The 19962-nt window shown below is 32.6% G+C and overlaps 4 protein-coding genes across 5 annotated transcripts; 2 read left to right on the top strand and 2 right to left on the bottom strand.

Annotated features, from left to right (window-relative positions):
* Nucleotides 1-3112: 3112 nt before the first annotated feature.
* LOC17877306 (protein LATE FLOWERING) lies at nucleotides 3113-4192 on the bottom strand. The gene is made up of 2 exons (XM_006279732.2): nucleotides 3793-4192; nucleotides 3113-3708 (listed from the first exon to the last, which is right to left on the bottom strand). Exon 2 carries the CDS (start codon nucleotides 3696-3698, stop codon nucleotides 3186-3188), a length of 513 nt encoding a protein of 170 aa, XP_006279794.1. The 5' UTR covers nucleotides 3699-3708; nucleotides 3793-4192; the 3' UTR covers nucleotides 3113-3185.
* Nucleotides 4193-5411: 1219 nt separating this feature from the next.
* On the top strand, nucleotides 5412-9425 carry LOC17876966 (3-ketoacyl-CoA thiolase 5, peroxisomal). Of its 2 annotated transcripts, none has more exons than XM_023786913.1 (14): nucleotides 5412-5486; nucleotides 7021-7085; nucleotides 7163-7247; nucleotides 7328-7454; nucleotides 7543-7641; nucleotides 7717-7790; nucleotides 7864-7971; nucleotides 8055-8132; nucleotides 8214-8346; nucleotides 8424-8520; nucleotides 8601-8724; nucleotides 8807-8915; nucleotides 9002-9085; nucleotides 9164-9425. In XM_023786913.1, the coding sequence occupies exons 2-14, from the start codon at nucleotides 7051-7053 to the stop codon at nucleotides 9253-9255; spliced, it is 1245 nt and encodes a 414-aa protein (XP_023642681.1). In that variant the 5' UTR covers nucleotides 5412-5486; nucleotides 7021-7050; the 3' UTR covers nucleotides 9256-9425. The 2 variants fall into 2 exon arrangements, with proteins under 2 accessions (XP_023642681.1, XP_006280441.1); XM_006280379.2 differs by lacking the exon at nucleotides 5412-5486 and adding an exon at nucleotides 6625-6884.
* Nucleotides 9293-11086, bottom strand: LOC17874901 (sm-like protein LSM5). Its single transcript, XM_006279655.2, has 4 exons — nucleotides 10975-11086; nucleotides 10749-10872; nucleotides 9645-9717; nucleotides 9293-9509 (listed from the first exon to the last, which is right to left on the bottom strand). The coding sequence occupies exons 1-4, from the start codon at nucleotides 11006-11008 to the stop codon at nucleotides 9474-9476; spliced, it is 267 nt and encodes an 88-aa protein (XP_006279717.1). The 5' UTR covers nucleotides 11009-11086; the 3' UTR covers nucleotides 9293-9473.
* A 4581-nt stretch (nucleotides 11087-15667) lies between these two features.
* On the top strand, nucleotides 15668-18161 carry LOC17875919 (protein SULFUR DEFICIENCY-INDUCED 1). Its single transcript, XM_006279603.2, has 4 exons — nucleotides 15668-15852; nucleotides 16909-17121; nucleotides 17351-17506; nucleotides 17604-18161. The coding sequence occupies exons 1-4, from the start codon at nucleotides 15706-15708 to the stop codon at nucleotides 18012-18014; spliced, it is 927 nt and encodes a 308-aa protein (XP_006279665.1). The 5' UTR covers nucleotides 15668-15705; the 3' UTR covers nucleotides 18015-18161.
* Nucleotides 18162-19962: the final 1801 nt, after the last annotated feature.

The raw sequence follows: 19962 nt of genomic DNA, 5'->3' as shown, positions 1-19962 counted from the left end.
AATTAGATTAAGTGTTGAGTGAACACTTTTTAGAAAACAAATGAATATCACCACAAAATATTTAGATAATCTGATGACAATTTGTATCTATTTTTCCACTAATTTTTTTTTGATGTGCATGTAAGTAAAGCAACCTAAACACCTACTCATAGAACTAAACTACAAGAAGAAGAATAAAAGGTTTTGATATGAATCCTGTTGAAGCTAGTCCAAGCTCAATACGTAATAACATGAGCTATTAGCCGGTCTAGAACATAGGCAAGTGAAGCTATCGTTTATGACATCTCTCACTTTTAACATCCATTTTCTAACAATACATACTTTAAATCACATTAAGTAAGAGATTTTTGATAGTTAGCCTTATCCAAAAAATTTGTTAATACCCCAAAGAACAACAAAAACAAACATCACTTTTTTATACTTTAAATTCTTACCACAACACTTAATAACTTCTATATCTCTCTCTCAATCACGTGTGGTGGGTCAGATGAGTCACGTGCCCGGACGGCTGGGTCATTCCGACACGTTCTTCTCATAAAAAGTGTCCACGTCGTATGTTCGAATAAATGTAATATTAATTAATCAACTCGTCGGCGTCGAATGTCCGGAAAACACGCCGGTGATTAGATTAATGTGGCAGATTCATATAAACTAAAACTAAACCAATACGAAAGTTACGTCTCTAATTACCTTGAAGACCTAAACCAATCACCATCGTTGTTTAACGAAAACGTTAAGGTTTTGGCTTATATATATATATACTGTTTTTGTTGTACTACTGTGCTTATATATAATAACATGCCAAGAAAGAAAAAGTTAAAACGATATAAAGAGAAAAAAGTTTTTTAAGTGATTTAAGGAAAAAAGTTATCATCTCTACAGCTGAAATATTATTTGTAAACTATGTTCATTAAAAAAATAGAATTATACGAAAAAAACAAAATTTAGATTACCGAAGAAAAAAGATTTGCTACTACTGTATATTATATAGTTCACAATCATATTTTGTATATATTTGCTAGTAGTTTTTTTTTTTTTGGGTTTTTTTTTTTAAAAAAAACAAGATTTGCTAGTTTTTACATATATATGGAGAATCGTATGAAAATAATTAGTAGAATCAATGAAATGTATTATTATAGAGACTATCACAATCCTTAACAAATTTAATGGAAATCAGTTTATGAACATTACTTTTGCTTGTCAGTGTCGTTAACCTAAGTCCAGAAGTTTTTGTTTCTCTGATACTGTCTTTTCATAATCCATTCGAATAATTTTCATATCACTAAGACACTAGTAACTACAATATATACAAAAATAGAAAATTAATTAGAAAATCTGAATAATATACAATTTCCAGAAGTAAACACAAACACACAATATTTCAGCTGTATCATCAATTTTCACATGATGGACAGTGATTAGGCTTCCAGACTGATCAAACATTAATTAAGAGAAATATATATTATACAATATTCAGAGATATTCCATGATAACATAAAATTAATAAGTTCGGCCAACAACGGATCATGTCATGTGTGAGTGTTCTTTCTCGATCCATATTCTTGATTTGGTCGCAATATACTGAATGTTAGATTTGAAGTAAAGAAAAAAAAATGAGAAGACAAACAAAATAAATGATGAAAACATTTAACAGCTAGTGTAAATGTGTAATTAAGTGTGTAGGTCTTATAATGTCCACATTAATTTATATATATATATATATATGTATTTTGTGATCACCTTACCATGGCTTCCCTCATGGTTTATGTAAGTATGATCACGACATTACTCGTGGAAGCTTATTGTGTAATATTGATATATATAAAGTGTTTTTTTGATGACTTTTTTGTTGTTTGAATTAGTGAAATGTCTATAAGATTCGGTTGGAAATAACTCAATAAGAAAGAAAAAAAAATCACAAAACAGAAGGAACATTGGGTAGGGTTGCGTAATGGCAGATATGTGGAATCCCTCAAAACTCTCGATTTCGTGTTTTCTAAAGACTCTCTGATTTCGAATATTCGTAAAATACTTAATGTGTCTTGATTGCAAAGACACTAAAAGTCTAAAACTAGAGAAAATAGAAACTGTAAAAAAGAAATATATATATATATATATATATATATATATATATATATATATATAAAGAAAGGGAAAATTAGATAAAATCACGATTTAAGAGAAAAAAAAAAACATTTGCATATATGTGCATAAAACTTGTGTTAGTGCTATTTGACGATATTTATCGTATATATTTATAATACTTATTGTAAAAAACACAAAATAATTACAATATTTTAGTAAATCAGGCGAATTTTCCTAGAAGAAAAAGAAATGAAATTGTATTTTTCAAATGAGAATATTAGAGTGAATACGTAGTAGACCAGAACATGTTAGCCAAAATCTTGAAAGCATAACAGATGACGAGATGTTGAATGAATAATTGTGTCACGCATCAAATTTCTTATATCCAAGTAAGGTTTTGGCCTATATTGGATTTACTGCCACTCCAAGTTACCTAATCTTTTCTTTTTTAGTTTCTTGTAAGAACGTTGTTGTAGTTCACACCTTGAATTGAAACTTACCTTGGTTTCGGTCTTTAGTGAATATGGAAGGGACGTGTTGGTGTTGCTTATATGGAACTGGATTCTCGTTTGATCCTCGAACTTGAATAAGGTAAGAAGCCTCGGAAACTCCTAAGTTCTAAAACAACATTATTGGTAGTATCTTAGCCAGATCTTAGGCTAAGATACTACCAATAATGGTGGTCTAAGTATATATATCAAACAAAATATCACATTGAAGAAAAATATGAAGTAGTGTACGTTTGTTGATAAATGGACTAACAATTTTTCCAATTCGTAACTCATGGCCGGATGATTTGGGCCGAGTAGTGAAATGAGGTATCGTTTTGAAAATGTTATCATTATCAATTCACAACAACAAAGTCGTCTCTAGTTAATACTCTATAGATAAGAATGATAAACCAAGAATATTGCTAGATTCTAAGAATGATAAACCAAGAAAATACGTAGAAGAATTACTAAATAGTTTAATCAAATATATATATATATATATATATATATATATATATCGTCCATTGTATCTTGGAATACGGATGGTCACAGAATATTTTGTGGTAAAAATGTTGCAAGGCCATAACTAAAAGGTGATTAACCTCAAGATCACAAATGGAGGGAGAGATCAAGACACTGATCTTGACTCTTCTCACTATTCACCACGTTATTATAGTGATGATCCGAAATGTCAACACTTCGTTGACCAAAATACTCTCCTTTACAATCTCTACCTTGGTGAGATGTGGCCAACATGACATGAGAACCACCGGATCTGAAGATCGGATGGTCGGGATGAACCGGTGGGAAACAGGAAAGGGAGGCGGAAGTAGGGTAGCCTAAGATGGTCAAGTGATGACGAGAGGGAGAGGATAATAAAACAGGTAACGTGTGAAGCAAGTCATTGTTGTTGACGAAATCGTAAGCCCTTTTGGCTCTTCTAGCAGCGTTTCTCTCCTTCTTGTGGGCGTTTTGGTGACCTCCTAGGGCTTGGGAGCTATGGAACTTTCTTGAACAAAAGAGGCATGGGAATACTCTTGATGAAGATGTGTCTTCGTCTGTCTTGTTGGCTTCATGGGTTGGCTTGATCTCTTCATCTACTTGATGGTGATGATCTTCCATTATATGTTACCTATACAGAAAAAGTCACTAAGAATTAGGTTAACTTTCAAGAAATGAACATACAAAGTTATAGGGTATGGGATATATCTATTACGTTGAGATGAAGAGAATGTGTGTGATGTGGGCTTGAGAGGAAGAGTTTAAAAGGGCAAGTGTGGAGATGAGAAGTAGAGGAGAAGTCAAGTTTAAGATGGTGTTTGAGGAGAGTTGGAAACTGTGAAGAATCTGTGAGTGGATTCATTAGTGTTTTACTAATAAGTGTTCTGTTCTGTTGCAGAGAGCCAACTTTGGGAGCAGGTTCTTTTGCCCGTATGGGCTTGGGAACAGTGGAGATAAGAGAGAGTCAGAGATAAAGAGAGAGAAGAGAATTGAGTAAAAGGTGGTGCATGTTGATGAAAAGGAGATTGATTGGTGAGAAAGAAGAAAGAGACGTTTGAATTTTTGGGAAATGGAACTTCTTTTTACTAATTTTTCTACATCTTGAGATTAGCATTTTTTGGGTTTTTGCTTCTTCTCTATTGGCATAAGTAACTATAGTTCCATTCAACTTCCTCCGTTGTAATATTGACCATGACTTTTAATGAACTTTTATTGTCATAGCTTAGCTTCTTTGAGACACATTTTAACGTATCAAAATACACCAAATGGTCTCATACATTACGTATCTTGATATGTAAACAAGGATAAGGCAAATGATACGTGTCGTTATGATACTTTTTTCATATGTACATTAAAAAGAATAGAAACAGAAGGCACCACAAGTTGAGAAGCAAATGGGTAGTCATAAAGATTGTGATATGGGTTCTGACTGATCGCCCCGCACCGCCCACATTCTCCTTGCTACTTGTCTCCTCCTAGTTGGCTGCTTACTACTTTCTAATTCATTCACTATACCAAACAAAGTGTTAACCAATTTAGCTTTACGTTTATGGATTTGTTGCGGCCCGTATGGCTTTCATTTGTGTTTCATATTATTACGAGGCCGGAAACAACCCACTGGCCTTACACTTAAAAACTACTAACGAAACACTGGCCGGCCTTACACTTTGCCCTTTCAAACTCATCCTCTTCAAGCCCACATAACAACAAGATCAAACAATAAAAAACTCTAATGAGAATCATCACACAACCATAGAAATATGATCAACTCACAAGATCAATCCAAACCTGAAACATGATCGTGATCAGTGAGAATTAAAACAAGGGTTTAAGAGAATCATAGCAATATGCCATGCCACTTCAATATATATAACTAGAAATTGTTCTCCAACAAGAAATTTTATTTTCTTTATATATCTATAAATACCCTAATGAATTAAATTCCTTTCACCGGATTATCCAAAACCAAACTAGTACTATTCAAAACCGAACCGAATATCTGAACGCTTAGCCTAAGACCTTGAAATTATTCTTGCAAAACCCCTTCTACCTTTGATTAAATTTTTCATTGTAATTGGTATATATATATAATCAATAAAGAAAATAAAATAAATTAGTTTTGCAAGAAATCTAACAAGAAAGGAAGTGTTAGGTAAGCATCAAAAACGATGAAACATAAGAAAGGAGGTTGGTACGAAGAGTGGTGGAGGAGCAAAAGAGTATGTCACGAGAGTTAAATGCCCAAAAATGCAACGTCACTTCTTTCACTCCCATCTAACCTTCAACACTCTTTTTTTGTTTATATATAATTTTGAACAATCTGTTATCTCAAGACATTTGCATACTGTCTACTCTAATCGAATCTATATATTCGAACTCTTAATAGGCTCGGCTCATTCACATCTTCGGGTAACTTTCTTGACCTCTCTCTCCATCTTATGCTTAACAAATCATTAAGATTAACTTAAAGAAAGATCCGTTTATAATCGCAAAAACTATTTCTTGGAGTTATCTTGATCTTTTTGTATTGGACTTGAGAAAGCTTAATAGCATTTGATGTTATTTTAACTTTATACGAAATCTTTAGAGGATACTTAAAATTTTCTTCCTATTTATAACCTCTCCAGTCTCCATGGTCGATGTTTCTTGAACACACACTGAACAATGTAGTCAACATCTTATTTCTACCATGCATAGTTCACTTGATACTTGGCCTCACCTAGGCCACTCAAACTTACTCATACCTTATCTGAATAATTTTGACTAAGGTTGATAGCTATTTAAACGGGTTAAGGAATCAAGTAAATTTATATGAATATCCGAATTACCCATTTGGATAAATTTTGAAAACATTATCTACTATTATCAACAAATTAAATTACTCAAATTAGCATACTCGGATACAAATCTATAAGTTGGAATGGTTGCGATGGTTTGGACGAAAAAAGTTTATATGAGATTTAGACTGTTTTTAATTTAACATTTATAAATTATTGTTTATAGTAATGTGGAACGAGAAAATGAGAAGAATTCCGCCACGAATCAATTATAAACCGCGTTTACATCAAAATAGTTTTAATTGACGACACTTATTGTCCAAGTAAAAGTAAAATGATCTAATCCGTTAATGGTATAGTTTTCTTTACCCGCAACATCCATTCAAAATCTAAATTCTACACATTTTAAGTTAAATTATAAACAATGAAAAAAAATATATCTTATATTTTACCCACATTATATTACCCGTTTTGGTTAAAGTATATTTCCGATAATAATTCTTAAAATCCTAAAAAATTTATAATCGGCAATTATCATTATTTTGTTTCTTTTATCATAAATGACGAAATGAAGAGGAGACACCCGGTTTGGTCGTAGTTGCCGACCAATTCCCCCGGTCACACTCTTAACGCCGTGTGTTTCTGTGGTGGCTTAAAACATGAAAAATATGCGATATTTTCGTAACGCCGTTAACTTTGATTACGATACAACAAGACAAAGGTGGGCAACGGACCCAATCAGGACCAAACTGAGTGAGTGGTGAGAATGATCATACGTTATTACCACATGAGGAAAATGAGAACCCTGAAGCTTCTTATACTTAAAGTCTCTCCCTTTCATGACAAATCAACCAAACCCAGTTGAATTTGCTCGTAAAGTTTTCATCTTTCAATCACCCATTTGAAGTTCCAACACAAAACAGAGAGAATCATGGACAGGGCTGCTGAAAGACAAAAGATTTTGCTTCGTCACCTCAATCCAATCTCTTCTTTTTCTTCTTCTCTTAATCATGAACCAACTGTTCTGTCTGTAAGTTTTAGTTTGTCTTGATCGTTTGAGTCATAGAGTTTTATTAGACCTTGAAGTTGTTTGTGGGATGATCACAATTCACAAGATTGTTTTGTGTGTTTCTCACTTGAATCTTTCTTATGATATGTTTTTGTAGTCTGTGAATTGTGCTTCTGAGGTTTCTCCAATGGCTGCTTTTGGAGATGACATTGTGATCGTAGCGTAAGTCAAATGAGTTGTTGCTTTACATTCAAAATTTTCTTGTTTCTTGAATCTTCTGAGACAACTTCTTTCTTCAGGGCATATCGTACAGCCATTTGCAAAGCGAAACGTGGAGGTTTCAAAGACACTCTTCCAGATGATCTTCTAGCTTCTGTTCTCAAGGTACATCAATTACAACCTTGCTCCAGACATGGATTAGTACTATCTGTGATTTCTCATGTTCCATGTTTTGTTCTAATTAGGCTGTTGTGGAAAGAACATCTTTGGATCCAAGTGAAGTTGGTGATATCGTTGTTGGTACTGTTCTAGCTCCCGGCTCTCAAAGAGCAATGGAATGTAGAGTTGCAGCTTATTTTGCTGGTTTCCCTGGTACTTAAAGTCATATTACATTCATACATTGAATATCACAGACAAAAAATTTGTTGATGTGTTGCTTTACCATTCTTTTACGAGGTAGACTCCGTGCCTATTAGAACTGTTAACCGACAATGCTCTTCGGGACTACAAGCAGTTGCTGATGTTGCTGCTTCCATTAAGGCTGGATATTACGACATTGGTAAGACTCAGCTTCATCATAGTTCTCTAGTGTCTAAGCAGCTAGATTGATTTTTCTCTGTTGTGAACTACACAGGTATTGGTGCTGGAGTGGAGTCAATGTCAACTGATCATATGTCTGGAGGCGGCTTTCAAGCCTCTAATCCGAGAGTACGTTATCTCAATGACTCTTTAAGTTTACTCAACAAAGAAGAGATTTTTGTAAACTCTTAAATGGTAACAGGCACAAAATTTCCCGAAAGCGCGTGATTGTTTGCTTCCAATGGGAGTTACTTCTGAAAACGTTGCAGAAAGATATGGTGTCACAAGAGAAGAGCAAGATATGGCTGCGGTTAGTTAGTTAGTTAGTTGTGTTCTCTTCACTTTTTTTATTTTTTTCTAATTCATATCAGTACTGATTCAGTAATTCAACAGGTTGTGTCTCACAAGCGCGCTGCTGCTGCGATTGCTTCTGGTAAACTCAAGGATGAAATCATTCCTGTTGCTACCAAGGTATGAAACAAGAAGCTACTTCACCTCTTTTAAAACCATTTTGGTAGAGATTTTTCGATAAATGATAGTGTTCTTTAACAGATTGTAGACCCTGAGACTAAAGCAGAGAAGGCAATCGTTGTATCTGTTGATGATGGTGTGCGTCCAAACTCAAACATGGCAGATTTGGCAAAGCTGAAGACTGTTTTCAAAAAGGATGGTTCCACCACAGCTGGTGAGGATAAGGTTTCCACATTGCATTGACATTAGCGAGATGATGGTTTGGAGTATTTATATATGTGATTTGTGTAGGCAATGCTAGTCAGATCAGTGATGGTGCTGGAGCTGTACTGTTAATTAAGAGAAGTCTTGCAATGAAGAAGGGACTTCCTATTCTTGGAGTATTCAGGTAAATAGAAAGATGGAGAGACTTTGTTAACATTTTGATTGTTCAAGAAACAGAGCAAATCTGATCCCGGAACAATGCAGGAGTTTTGCTGTAACTGGCGTGGATCCATCAGTAATGGGTATTGGTCCGTCTGTCGCCATCCCAGCTGCAACTAACCTCGCAGGGCTCAACGTTAGCGATATTGATCTATTTGAGATCAATGAGGTAGTGGAATGTTTCATATTAGTTGTCTGTTTTGGAATTATCCTTTCTTATGAAACTCTATTGATTAAACTGTTCAAAACAGGCATTTGCATCTCAATATGTGTACAGTTGCAAGAAGCTAGAGCTAGATATGGAAAAGGTCAATGTTAATGGAGGAGCCATTGCTATTGGCCATCCTCTGGGTGCTACAGGTTACTACTTATAATACAAGCTTTGCCTTAAACAGATAATATCCAACATGTTTATAGAGGCTAATAGAGTTTGTTTCCATGTACAGGAGCTCGGTGTGTTGCAACGCTGTTGCACGAGATGAAGCGGAGAGGGAAGGATTGCCGATTTGGTGTAATCTCAATGTGCATAGGTATATTCAGAGTTTGAATAGGTTCCATAATTATATTGAAATTTTGTTAATGGTGCGAATGAAATGCATATGTAACAGGCACTGGCATGGGAGCTGCAGCTGTTTTTGAGAGGGGAGACTCTGTTGATAACTTGTCCAACGCTAGAGTGGCTAATGGGGATGGTCATTAGAACAACGTAAAGAGCTGGAATAAGTAGAAGCAATGAGGAGCGTAATAAATATGATGATTTAGCTCTTTCACATTGTTGAACAATGACAACTTTTCATTCTGAGTTATTAAAATCAACTACTACGTTTCTGTGAACAAGAAGAGTTAATCTAAAAACCAAAAGTAAAGTTACATCCTTCCTCACACAATTCTGAACACACGAAGCAACTTTTGCAAATCTCATTCTCCATCTTCGGGAGACCCCCCTGGCACCAGCTGCATCAATCATATATAGATAGATGAAAAGAAATCACAAGGTAGTTTATACAATGTATGGCTAGTTGGATACTGTTAAAATGAGTAACCAATTTCAATTTCTGAAAATCTAAGATAAAAGGTGTATTGACTTACAATGGCTATGTTATTTCCATTGAGCAGAATCTGATCAAGCTTTGTAACCCGTCTTCCTTCAGCTGTAATCTCACTGCACAATGATGCTTAAATTAGTGACATTCTACTTACATTTCAATAGAGAATCTGATACAGCACAGCAAAAACTTGAATCTATGAGATCCTATCTCCAAAGCAGGAGGTTAAAGCATATAAATCACTTATCCACATATGACAAGAAAAAACTGATATCACCAAAACTGCATATGAAACAGTCCAAAATAGACTCTATAAATATAATGAACGTCATTCATCAGCAAAGCAATTAACTGGTGGAAGTTCACCGGTGATTCACCGTTGAATGTCATTCTACAGGTCAGTATCGAAACTCGAAATCAGCATATCGTGATCAATCACCGAATAACTTACTCTTAAGAAACAAAATCCAAAATCTAGTTCTAATTATATCACAACTATAGCTCAATGTTAAATAAAGCGGTTCAACGTCGTTCTTAAGGTCAGTATCGAAACTTGAAATTAGCATAAAGCAATGAATCACCGAAAAAACTTATTACCGAGAAAAAATATCCCAAAATCCAGTTCTTCATATCACAACTATGGCTCAGTGTTCATAAATAAGTTCATCGTCATTCTTCATGTCAGTATTGAAACTTGAAATTAGCATATCGCAATGAATCACCGAAAAACTTAGTACTGAGAAACAAAATCCAAAATCTAGTTCTTCATATCACAAGTCACAACAATGGCTCAATCTTCACTAAGTAGTTCAACATCATTCTTCAGTATCAAAACTTGAAATCAGCATATCACAATTTATCATCACCTAAAAACTTAGTACTCAGAAACAAAATCCAAAGCCATAATTCTTCACATCAAAACTACAGCTCAATGTTCATAAAGCAATTCAACGTCAGTCTTCAGGTCAGTACAAAGCAATCAATGACCCAAAAACAACTAAGCACTGAGAAACAAAAACCAAACGGCTGAGTTCTAAGTTCTGAGCTCTGCATTATCAAATCTATTGTTTAACCACTAAACAACACAGAAATAACAAAAAATCAAATTCCAAAGAAGAAGCAAATAAAAACCCTAAATGAGACTTACTACTCAGTGACATCTTCAAGAACCATATTGACATAAACATCAAAGCCTTTGAGAATACCAACAAGCTCCTTATCTCCTTTCATAATAACCCATATCTTCGATCCTACACACCTATCGATTAGCTCTGCACAAACACACCAAATCGATTAAGAAACTGAAATCAAAATCGCAGATCCAGTGGAAGCGATTGAAAAGTTAGAGATGTGAAAAGACAAATCCATTGAACCTGATGGAAGAAGCTGAGAAGGATTGTTCGCCATGAGCAGAGAACAGTGCGACAAGTGAAAAGTTTTTTTCGATTTTTTTTTTTTTTTTCTTCTCTGCAAAGCTTTTCGATTTTTAGGGTATTTTTAGCTAATTAACAAGCCTGTACAGTGTTTTGCTTTTACGGAATTTTCAAGAAAACCCACAAACTATATAATTCTTGCAATATTGACTTTTAATTTTAGAAGTTTATATATAAACCTTCCAACACACTAAATGTTATGCAATCAAAGACTCAAATTTATATAAGTAAGAAGATTAAAATCTTGAATATTTGATTTCTTCATTCATATAGATGCTCTCACCTTTGGACCTTACATGTATAAGATCATGTTTCTCTTCATTCCACCATTGCCCATAATATTGGTTAGGTTTCTATTTTGCATGATCACATTTGCATATCGGAGAAACTCGAAAACCTATCTTGACCTTGCTATTGTTTAAGGACCTCACTTACATCTTTGCAATTCATCATTACATTTATTACCTGAAACATGTATTTTTCAAAGAGTATAACGCTAAATTTAGAGAATGGTGTTTTAGTTTTTTTCCTAGAAGTTTTTAAATTAGAGCTGTCAATTGGGCTGTCCATGTATAAATGGGCTTATATAAAATAATCGTATCACGAACATTCACGGTCAGAGCCCAAAGAGACTAATTGCTCCCAATTTGGTTACTTCCCAAAGATCATATAACTACATTCTCTAGCCAGCATTGTAGCCAATGACTCAAGTACTTTTTTGTTAGGTCCCAAAATTTTATCATAGATAGAAATAACATTTTCCATGAAAATGAAATATATATATATATATGGGAATAATATAAAGTGCACTTCAAAAAGTGAAGCATGGTGTCTACTTTGGTTTAAGATTTGCAACAAAAGAAAGTAAAATGTGTTTTAGACTAGATAATTGATGGAGAATGAAATATATGTGTACCATTAAGTAGATGCCAACAAAATATAACACATTATTTAAGTGCAACTATGAAAATATAAGATGGATTTTTTAAAAGTTGGTAGGAAAGTAATAACTAAGTTTTAAAAGTGATTTGTGACACACACAACCAAAAAAAAGAGATCACTATAAACTCTTCATTTTTAATTTATGTAAGCTTAGAAAGTTAAACTTCAACTCTTTTTAAAAAACAAAACTTTATCTAATTGTTACTAATATTCGAAAAAAGTACAAAAACATTCAAAGTAATTATTGAAAATTAGATGATGGGTTCTCAATCAATTTGGGACTTAGGGTCAGCTAGAGTCGAAATTGCTAATTCATTGATCAAGTCTCTCTCGTTTGTGATTGTTTTAGTTTGTCGGCAAACACAGTTCTGGTTATATGATCTTGTCAATGAGTTGTCACGATACAAATCCAGTGAGGGCAGCTCTCTAAGAGGTAGGGGAGCAAATCATGCATGGTTTAGTTGATATGGACCATATGGTTCATATAATGTTGTTTTTGTGTTGATGAATTCAACTCAAATTAGAGTATATTAAGGATACTTATTTATATATAACTTGGAAAATTAATTCGGATTTGGATATTGGCTTAAACAAATGATTCAACTAACTAAAATAAATACAAGTAATACAAAATGATTCAAACATTTGTTTAATAATGTGGTATTATAATATGTAAGCATCCATACCATAGTATTAAGATAAGGAATGAATATATCAATGTTTCTTAATATAAAATCATGCAAACCAAATCAACCTTGAATGTTGCTAATAAACCGTCTTCATTCATGTAATCTATGTAATCTCTCCCCTAGTTTCGGACTTATATACAATGTTCAATATTACTCCCTCTGTTTCAATTTAAGTTACGTTTTAGCCCAAAATTTTTGTTTCATTTTAAGTGATGTTTTCAATTTCTATGCAAATATTAAATATGTTTAATACTTTTTGACCAATCATATTTTACATATTATTTTGTGATTGGTTGAATTCCTTTAATTTAATGATGTTTTTATAAAACCAAAAGAAATTATATGTTTTTTTAACATGTGTGTAGTAACCTTAATATCACTTAAAATGAAACAGGTGGAGTATATAGAATTTGGTATCCATTAGATAAAAAGTTAATCTGTTTATGTTATTTTTGAAACATCTAATTGTGTCTATAGTATTTTAACTTTTTTTTTTTCCGAACTCGACACTTAGCCAAACAAAGTTCCAAATATTCGAGTAGGATAATAAACTCTTCTACCAAAAAAATCTGAAGCGATCCGAAATGCTTGGCTTAGACAATATCATTGTTCAACTCACTAAAATAAACAAAAGTACTGTAATACAAAATGATTCGAACAAGTTAATGTATTAATACTTTTGTATCGTAATATGTAAGCATCCCATGCTATAAAACTAATGGGATCAACGTATATGACAGTACGGGAGAAACGGTTTTGATATGTTGTACGAATTACGATTCAATTACAGTATTTAGGAAAATTAAATTTGCGGGATAAGTGCGGTTTGTGATATTATTAGATTGTTAGATAAATTCTATTTATGTTGGTTAATTCCACAAATCTCAAAAAAAATATTTTTTTCAAAAGACGCTATTAAGAAAAAAATCGGGTTGAATGGTAACATATATTCGTTATTGCGGTGCGAGACGAAAAACGTTCCGCTTTTGTGTTCACTATGGCCTACAAAATGAAATAATCAATGTTTTTTTTTTTCTTTTTGGGTATATGGATGTTTCTTTATACTATAAATTATGCAACCAAAAAAACTTGAATAGACTAAGAAACCAACCAAATAATCAATCTTGTATATAGCTAATAAACCGTCTTCATACATGTAATGTCTCCCCCTAGTATCGGATTTATATACAACATTCAATATTGACTTATAACCAATTCTCAAATCCGTAAAAAGTAAATTATTATATGTTTCCAGAAAACAGTGTTCCCCTTGCTTCATGGTCCCATGGTGGTATCATCCATTATCAGTTCAGTTTAAGCGGCAAAGTCTTGTAAACTTGTGAATGAATGATTTTGCTTTTTTCTTGTGTGTTGTCCAGATTCATTGTGTTTTGTCTCATTATTTTGTATACGGCCACATAACGAGTGTGAGAGAGTGACGATGACTTGTGTAGATGATGTGGTTATAACCACTTAGATATTTTTTTATTCACATATATGATTCCAATGATTCTAATGACCATTGGATCACTCAAAATTAGATAATGTTCTTTTTATTTGTTTTTGTAATGAGGATTCATGAGATGCCTAACACCAGTTTGGATCGAATCTGCCTATACTACTACTACACTTGGTTATGTTCCGACAATATTATTTCTCGACAATTTCTTATAAACTATGTTTCGAATTAATCCATTTATCATTTTTCAAATATGTAGCAATCCAAATTAATAGAAAATAATCCATAGAAAATGAAAACAATGATTCCTTTCTGTGGTTTTATAAAAAGGTGTGATTTAACCTAAGAAAAGGCATAAAACTAATAGAGAGATAATACAAACATATATGGTTTACATCTACATAAATTGTAGAAACTTTTAATTAAGTCATATGCAACTAAACAAGAATTGAACTACAAATATTAATTAAACATTGAAATAATTAACAATTGGGATAACAAAATATTTAGGTAAGATCTTAGAAGAAAATTATATGTTGTTCTCGCCATAAAATTCTTTGGTGATAAGGTTTAACAAAGACACTACTCATAAATTAAAATTTTGTGGTACCATATGCGCTCTACTCATATATGATAAAACGGAAACTAAACGATATATTTAAAATGACCAAATCAACGAAACTTTACTATTTTAAACCATATGGTGGTGGGTTACTGGTTTCCATCTGGTTGAAAGTTGTCATGTTAATCTACACCAGACATCGATTTTTTCTAGATGTGAATTGTTTATCAATTAACATGTGCCCACATAGTTATGAACATTTACTTCCAGCCCATTTTGAATATCCGGAAAGAGGGTCATCTGTAAGCTGCACTTCGCCCGGATATTAATTTTGGACAATTTTATAGGTTTGAGAATTTACTTTGAGTTAACAAATTTTTTTCTTTACTATTCCATTAAAAAAAAAGGATTCAAATGACATTTGAAAAGTTTTTGATTTCTCCGTCCCAAATTTAAAAATTCATATTTTTAAAACATTTTCCGTTTTTATTATTTATTTCTTTAATTATTATTTCGGTTACGAAAGCTAACTCAACAGTCAACACAACCAATAAATAGTTTAACCATGGGTGTTCTCTTCTCAATCATCATTTGAGTTTAACCAGTTTATAAATTTGTAATATATGCAACATAAAAACAAAGTAATAGTCTTTGTTTGGTGATTAAAAACTTAAAGACACACATAAAACACACCCAAAAACACATTGGGAAATGTAAATGTAACTCTCTTTTTTTTTTCGTTGTTAAAGAAGAAACCTAAACAGTAGCAAGAAAGAGACAGTGACAATAGTAAAAGAACACGTTTTTCTCCTTAACACCTACGTGGTAAGAAGTCTTTCAGTTAACGACGTGGCAGTTCCATTTGGAACAAAGACGAGATCTCGACCCAATTCATTTTTCTTACAGTAACATATTAAACGTACGTACGCATTATATATGATTTGAGTTCACATGTTGTTGTCTCTCACAGCCTCTCAACAGACATCTGTCATAAGAGAAAGAGATAAAGCAAAAGAGATATGGAGAGGAGCTTGAAGAAGACGAAGAACAACAACAACAACTCAACAAAGAACAATACGATGGTGATGAAAGATGATGAAATGTTTCATGTGATTCATAAAGTTCCTTGTGGAGATACTCCTTATGTCAAAGCCAAACATGCTCAGGTCTTTCTTGATTCTTCTTCTTCTTTGAGTTTTCTTTGATTGGTTCATGAATCAAGTTTCAAAAGATTGATTATTCATAAGTTTCTGAAACACTTCGGTGTGTTTCTACCGGGTCAGGATAGTGTTTATCAAAAAAAAAAGTTTATGTCCTTAATTTTTTTCTAATTTTTAAAGTAATTGCAATACATGATTATATGTTAAATTTTATTTTTTGGTTAACTATTGTGGTTAAATTAATCTCGTGTTAAAAAGAGCATGATTTGTTTTTTTTGTGTTAATTAAAAAGCATAAATTTTGCGTGTATTTTTGTAAAAATATCATGCACAGTTTTAGATAAATATCATGTTTTTCATATAAAGCACGCGTGATAAAAATGCAAGACTTATATTATATGCACCACATTTTAGTAAATTTTGTTATGTTATATAGTCATACGGTCTTTGATAATATAATTGATAATTTTTTTTTGGGCAAACTAATAATATAATTGATATTAATATGCAAATTATTTCTGAAATATAAGAAATATATATATATATATATATAAGTAGAAAGCTATGTTAATGTAAATTTTGGTATAATTTTTATTGAATTTCATTGTATATTTTTTGCCTTGAAATATTGACAAAAGAAAAGATTCAAATAACTATTGTGAAAAGAAAAAATAAGTCTAGCTGTGGAAGTTAGGTATGAAAAGACAATTTTTGTAACTGGCTTTTTTTTTTTGTTTTATAAAATTAAAAAGTGACCAAAAAAAGAGAAAAAAAACAAACACACAAAAAATTTCAATTTATAGCCAAGATGATGCGTTGTGCGTATGAGAGTCACTCGTTTACACACCGGACGAACCAGATTCTCACATTATTAATTTGCGTTTACTTTTCCTCAAAATAGTGCAAAAAAAAAGTCTTTACTTCTTAAAAGAATATTCTCCTTATACATTTTATATTTTGCCAATCACATCATCTCATAATTGCTCCAATATATTAATAATGGTTTAAGCAAGATTAAATAATGTAACATTATGGCTTATTATTGCTTAATGTTTGGTTACAGTTGATAGAGAAGAACCCGGAGATGGCAATAGTGTGGTTTTGGAAAGCCATTAATACTGGAGACAGAGTAGACAGTGCTCTCAAGGACATGGCTGTTGTAATGAAACAACTTGACCGTTCTGAAGAAGCCATTGAAGCTATCAAATCGTTTCGTCCTCGTTGTTCCAAGAACTCCCAAGATTCTCTCGACAACGTCCTCATCGACTTATACAAGGTCTTACTACTACTATAGCCATACATTTATATCTACTTGCACTCTAACATAAAGTTGTATATATGTAGTCTTGTATTCAAGACCATAGATTGAGTTTTTGGCTAGACGAATATTCAAAGACACTTTCAAATGTTCGAGCTCTACAAGAAAACACTCGTTTTGCGAGGGAAGATTTCTTAGCTATTCCCTCGAGTTATAAAACTAATATTGGTATTCTTGCAATGAATAGAAATGTGGGAGAATGGATGAGCAAGTTGAGTTATTGAAGAGGAAACTAAGGCAAATCTATCAAGGAGAGGCTTTCAATGGTAAACCCACCAAGACGGCTCGCTCTCACGGCAAAAAGTTTCAAGTGACTGTTCAACAAGAAATCTCAAGATTACTGGTAACTAAAATTCACCAGCTCGATCTTCGTTTAACTTTCAGTTGTATATACTTTTTTCGCGATGAACTGATGGATTTTAATTGGGATTTATAAACAGGGGAACTTGGGATGGGCATATATGCAACAAGCTAAGTACTTGTCAGCAGAAGCAGTATACAGAAAAGCTAAGATGATAGAGCCAGACGCTAACAAATCGTGCAACCTAGCTATGTGCCTTATCAAACAAGGCAGGTTTGACGAGGGAAGAGCTGTTCTTGACGAGGTTCTTGAGTTTAGGGTTTTGGGTGCAGATGATTGTAGAACAAGGCAAAGAGCTGATGAGCTTCTGAGTGAACTAGAGGCTTCACTACCACGTAGACGAGATGCTGAGATGGAGGATGTCTTGGGAAATATCTTAGACGATGACTTTGTTCTTGGGCTTGATGATATGACATCCACTAGTTTTAGATCTAAGAGACTCCCAATCTTTGAACAGATCTCGTCTTTTAGAAACCAATTGGTTTGCTAGTTCATTTATTTTGTGTGTTCGTTTGTATTATATAGCTTTGTTGCTTTATAGTTTTGAAGGGTTGGTAAATATGTGTTATGTTGTTCTCCATATGTAACTATGTACATACAACAATAAAAATGGGAACTAATAAGTCATTTAAATCTTGCTATTTCTCTCAAGTTTCCGATTTAAAAGATAAGAGAGAGTCAAAACAATGAAAATATATGGTTCACTCAAATATCTCTTCTTCAGAGGACCACACAAGCTCTCATTGCAATTTGCAGTGCTCGGCTTTAGGGTGAGCCAAGAGGCAAAAGAAGAAGAAGGATATTTAGTTAATTTGAGGTTTATTTTTCAACAAATTTTGAAGGCATATATAATGCGAAAATCTTCCTTTTAATTAGTTAGAATTGTTCTGAAATAAGTATGACTATCTATTTCTCCACCAATGACATCCTTATAGATTGCAACTTTGATAACTAACAATTTGAGACTTCATATTTATTTCATATATTTTTCGACACACGTTATTACAAGAACATAAGTTAACCTTATTTGTTTGTCTTATGATTTTTCAAACTCTTACTTTCTCGTTGTTATCTTAGTCTTTGTCATCAAATGTTCTAGATCAATTGCAATCTTCATAATCAAGAATTTTGAAGATTTGATCTCAACCTATTTGTATACAACGTATTCATACTCTTGTTTGTAAATCTCCATATTATCGATTGAACTATATATGAAAAGTACTTAAATCCTTGCAAGATTGTTTATGATCTAATTTCAAACTTATGACTACATATTTCTAAGGAGAATCTTGAAATTTCAGACCTATATATGAACGTATCCAATGTAGGTGTAGATTAAAGATGTTGATGATGGAAGATGATGATCGATTCTATATTATCCTTGCATGGGAATTGATCATATTGAAAGCCTATATGAAATCACAAGGCTTTGTATTCCCAAAAGGGACAAGTAATCACAAGGCTAACAATACAAGACATTTCTAAAGCAATTTCATATTTTAGTAATTTCTATTTCTTAAAATTTTCAAGAGATTCATTCTCTCTTTGCCCACTAAAACACTTGAGTGTGGGATCTGACACCCACAAGTTGTTAACAAAAAAAAAACAAAAAAAAAACATGCTAAACTTTGGAACTTAGATGTGTTGGTAGTAAAGATTATATTTTGTAGTATCATTCTTTATTATATAATATATACATATTATCTTCTCGAATAAAATTTTTACTTATAAATATAAATATGGTACTATTTCATATATACTTTAACTGTTTGAACATGAAACAAAATAAATTCACATCCTATTGATAGTTTTTGTTGTTCGGTAACACGTAATATTTATCATGTTCAGATTTACCATCGGTCCATCGGATTCATATATAAATATTGAAAAAGCACTCTCAAATAACTGTAGATAGAGAGTTTAAAAACAAAAGATTCAATTTTTTTTTAAAGAAATCCAAATCGATGAAGAGGGGTGTTATAGTCGCTCTACCTTTTCTAGGTTATCTTAGTGATTTTTATTTTTTATTCAAAAGATCCCAATTAATTCTTACGGCACTTTAGAAAAATACAAAATGGAAAGGAATTACTTCATATTATTTACTATTATATGTATAGGAGTTACCGATGTCAAAAAAACAATTGTATAGGAATTACTTTAAATCTTTATTATTGTTGTCTGTACAAAATATGTATAGTCTTTTTTAATCATAAAAAATTAAGAAAAGGAATTACTTCATATATTTTAAATTAAGTAATAATAATATTTTTAATGGGCAAAATTTTGAATGGTTAAGAAATGGATTACTGGAAAAACTAAAACAAAAATCTATTTGGGAGCCGACTCAGGTGGTTCTCCTCAAATCCGGCCCGGTTTGGTTTTGGTTTGGTTTGTGGACTAACAAACTCAGTTCGAGAAATTTATCCAACATAAACCGG

This window comes from Capsella rubella, unplaced genomic scaffold, assembly GCF_000375325.1.
Source record: "Capsella rubella cultivar Monte Gargano unplaced genomic scaffold, Caprub1_0 scaffold_8, whole genome shotgun sequence".
NCBI lineage: Eukaryota > Viridiplantae > Streptophyta > Magnoliopsida > Brassicales > Brassicaceae > Capsella > Capsella rubella.
The sequence above is the reverse complement of the archived record's forward strand: the minus strand, read 5'-3'. Positions and strand labels throughout refer to the sequence as shown.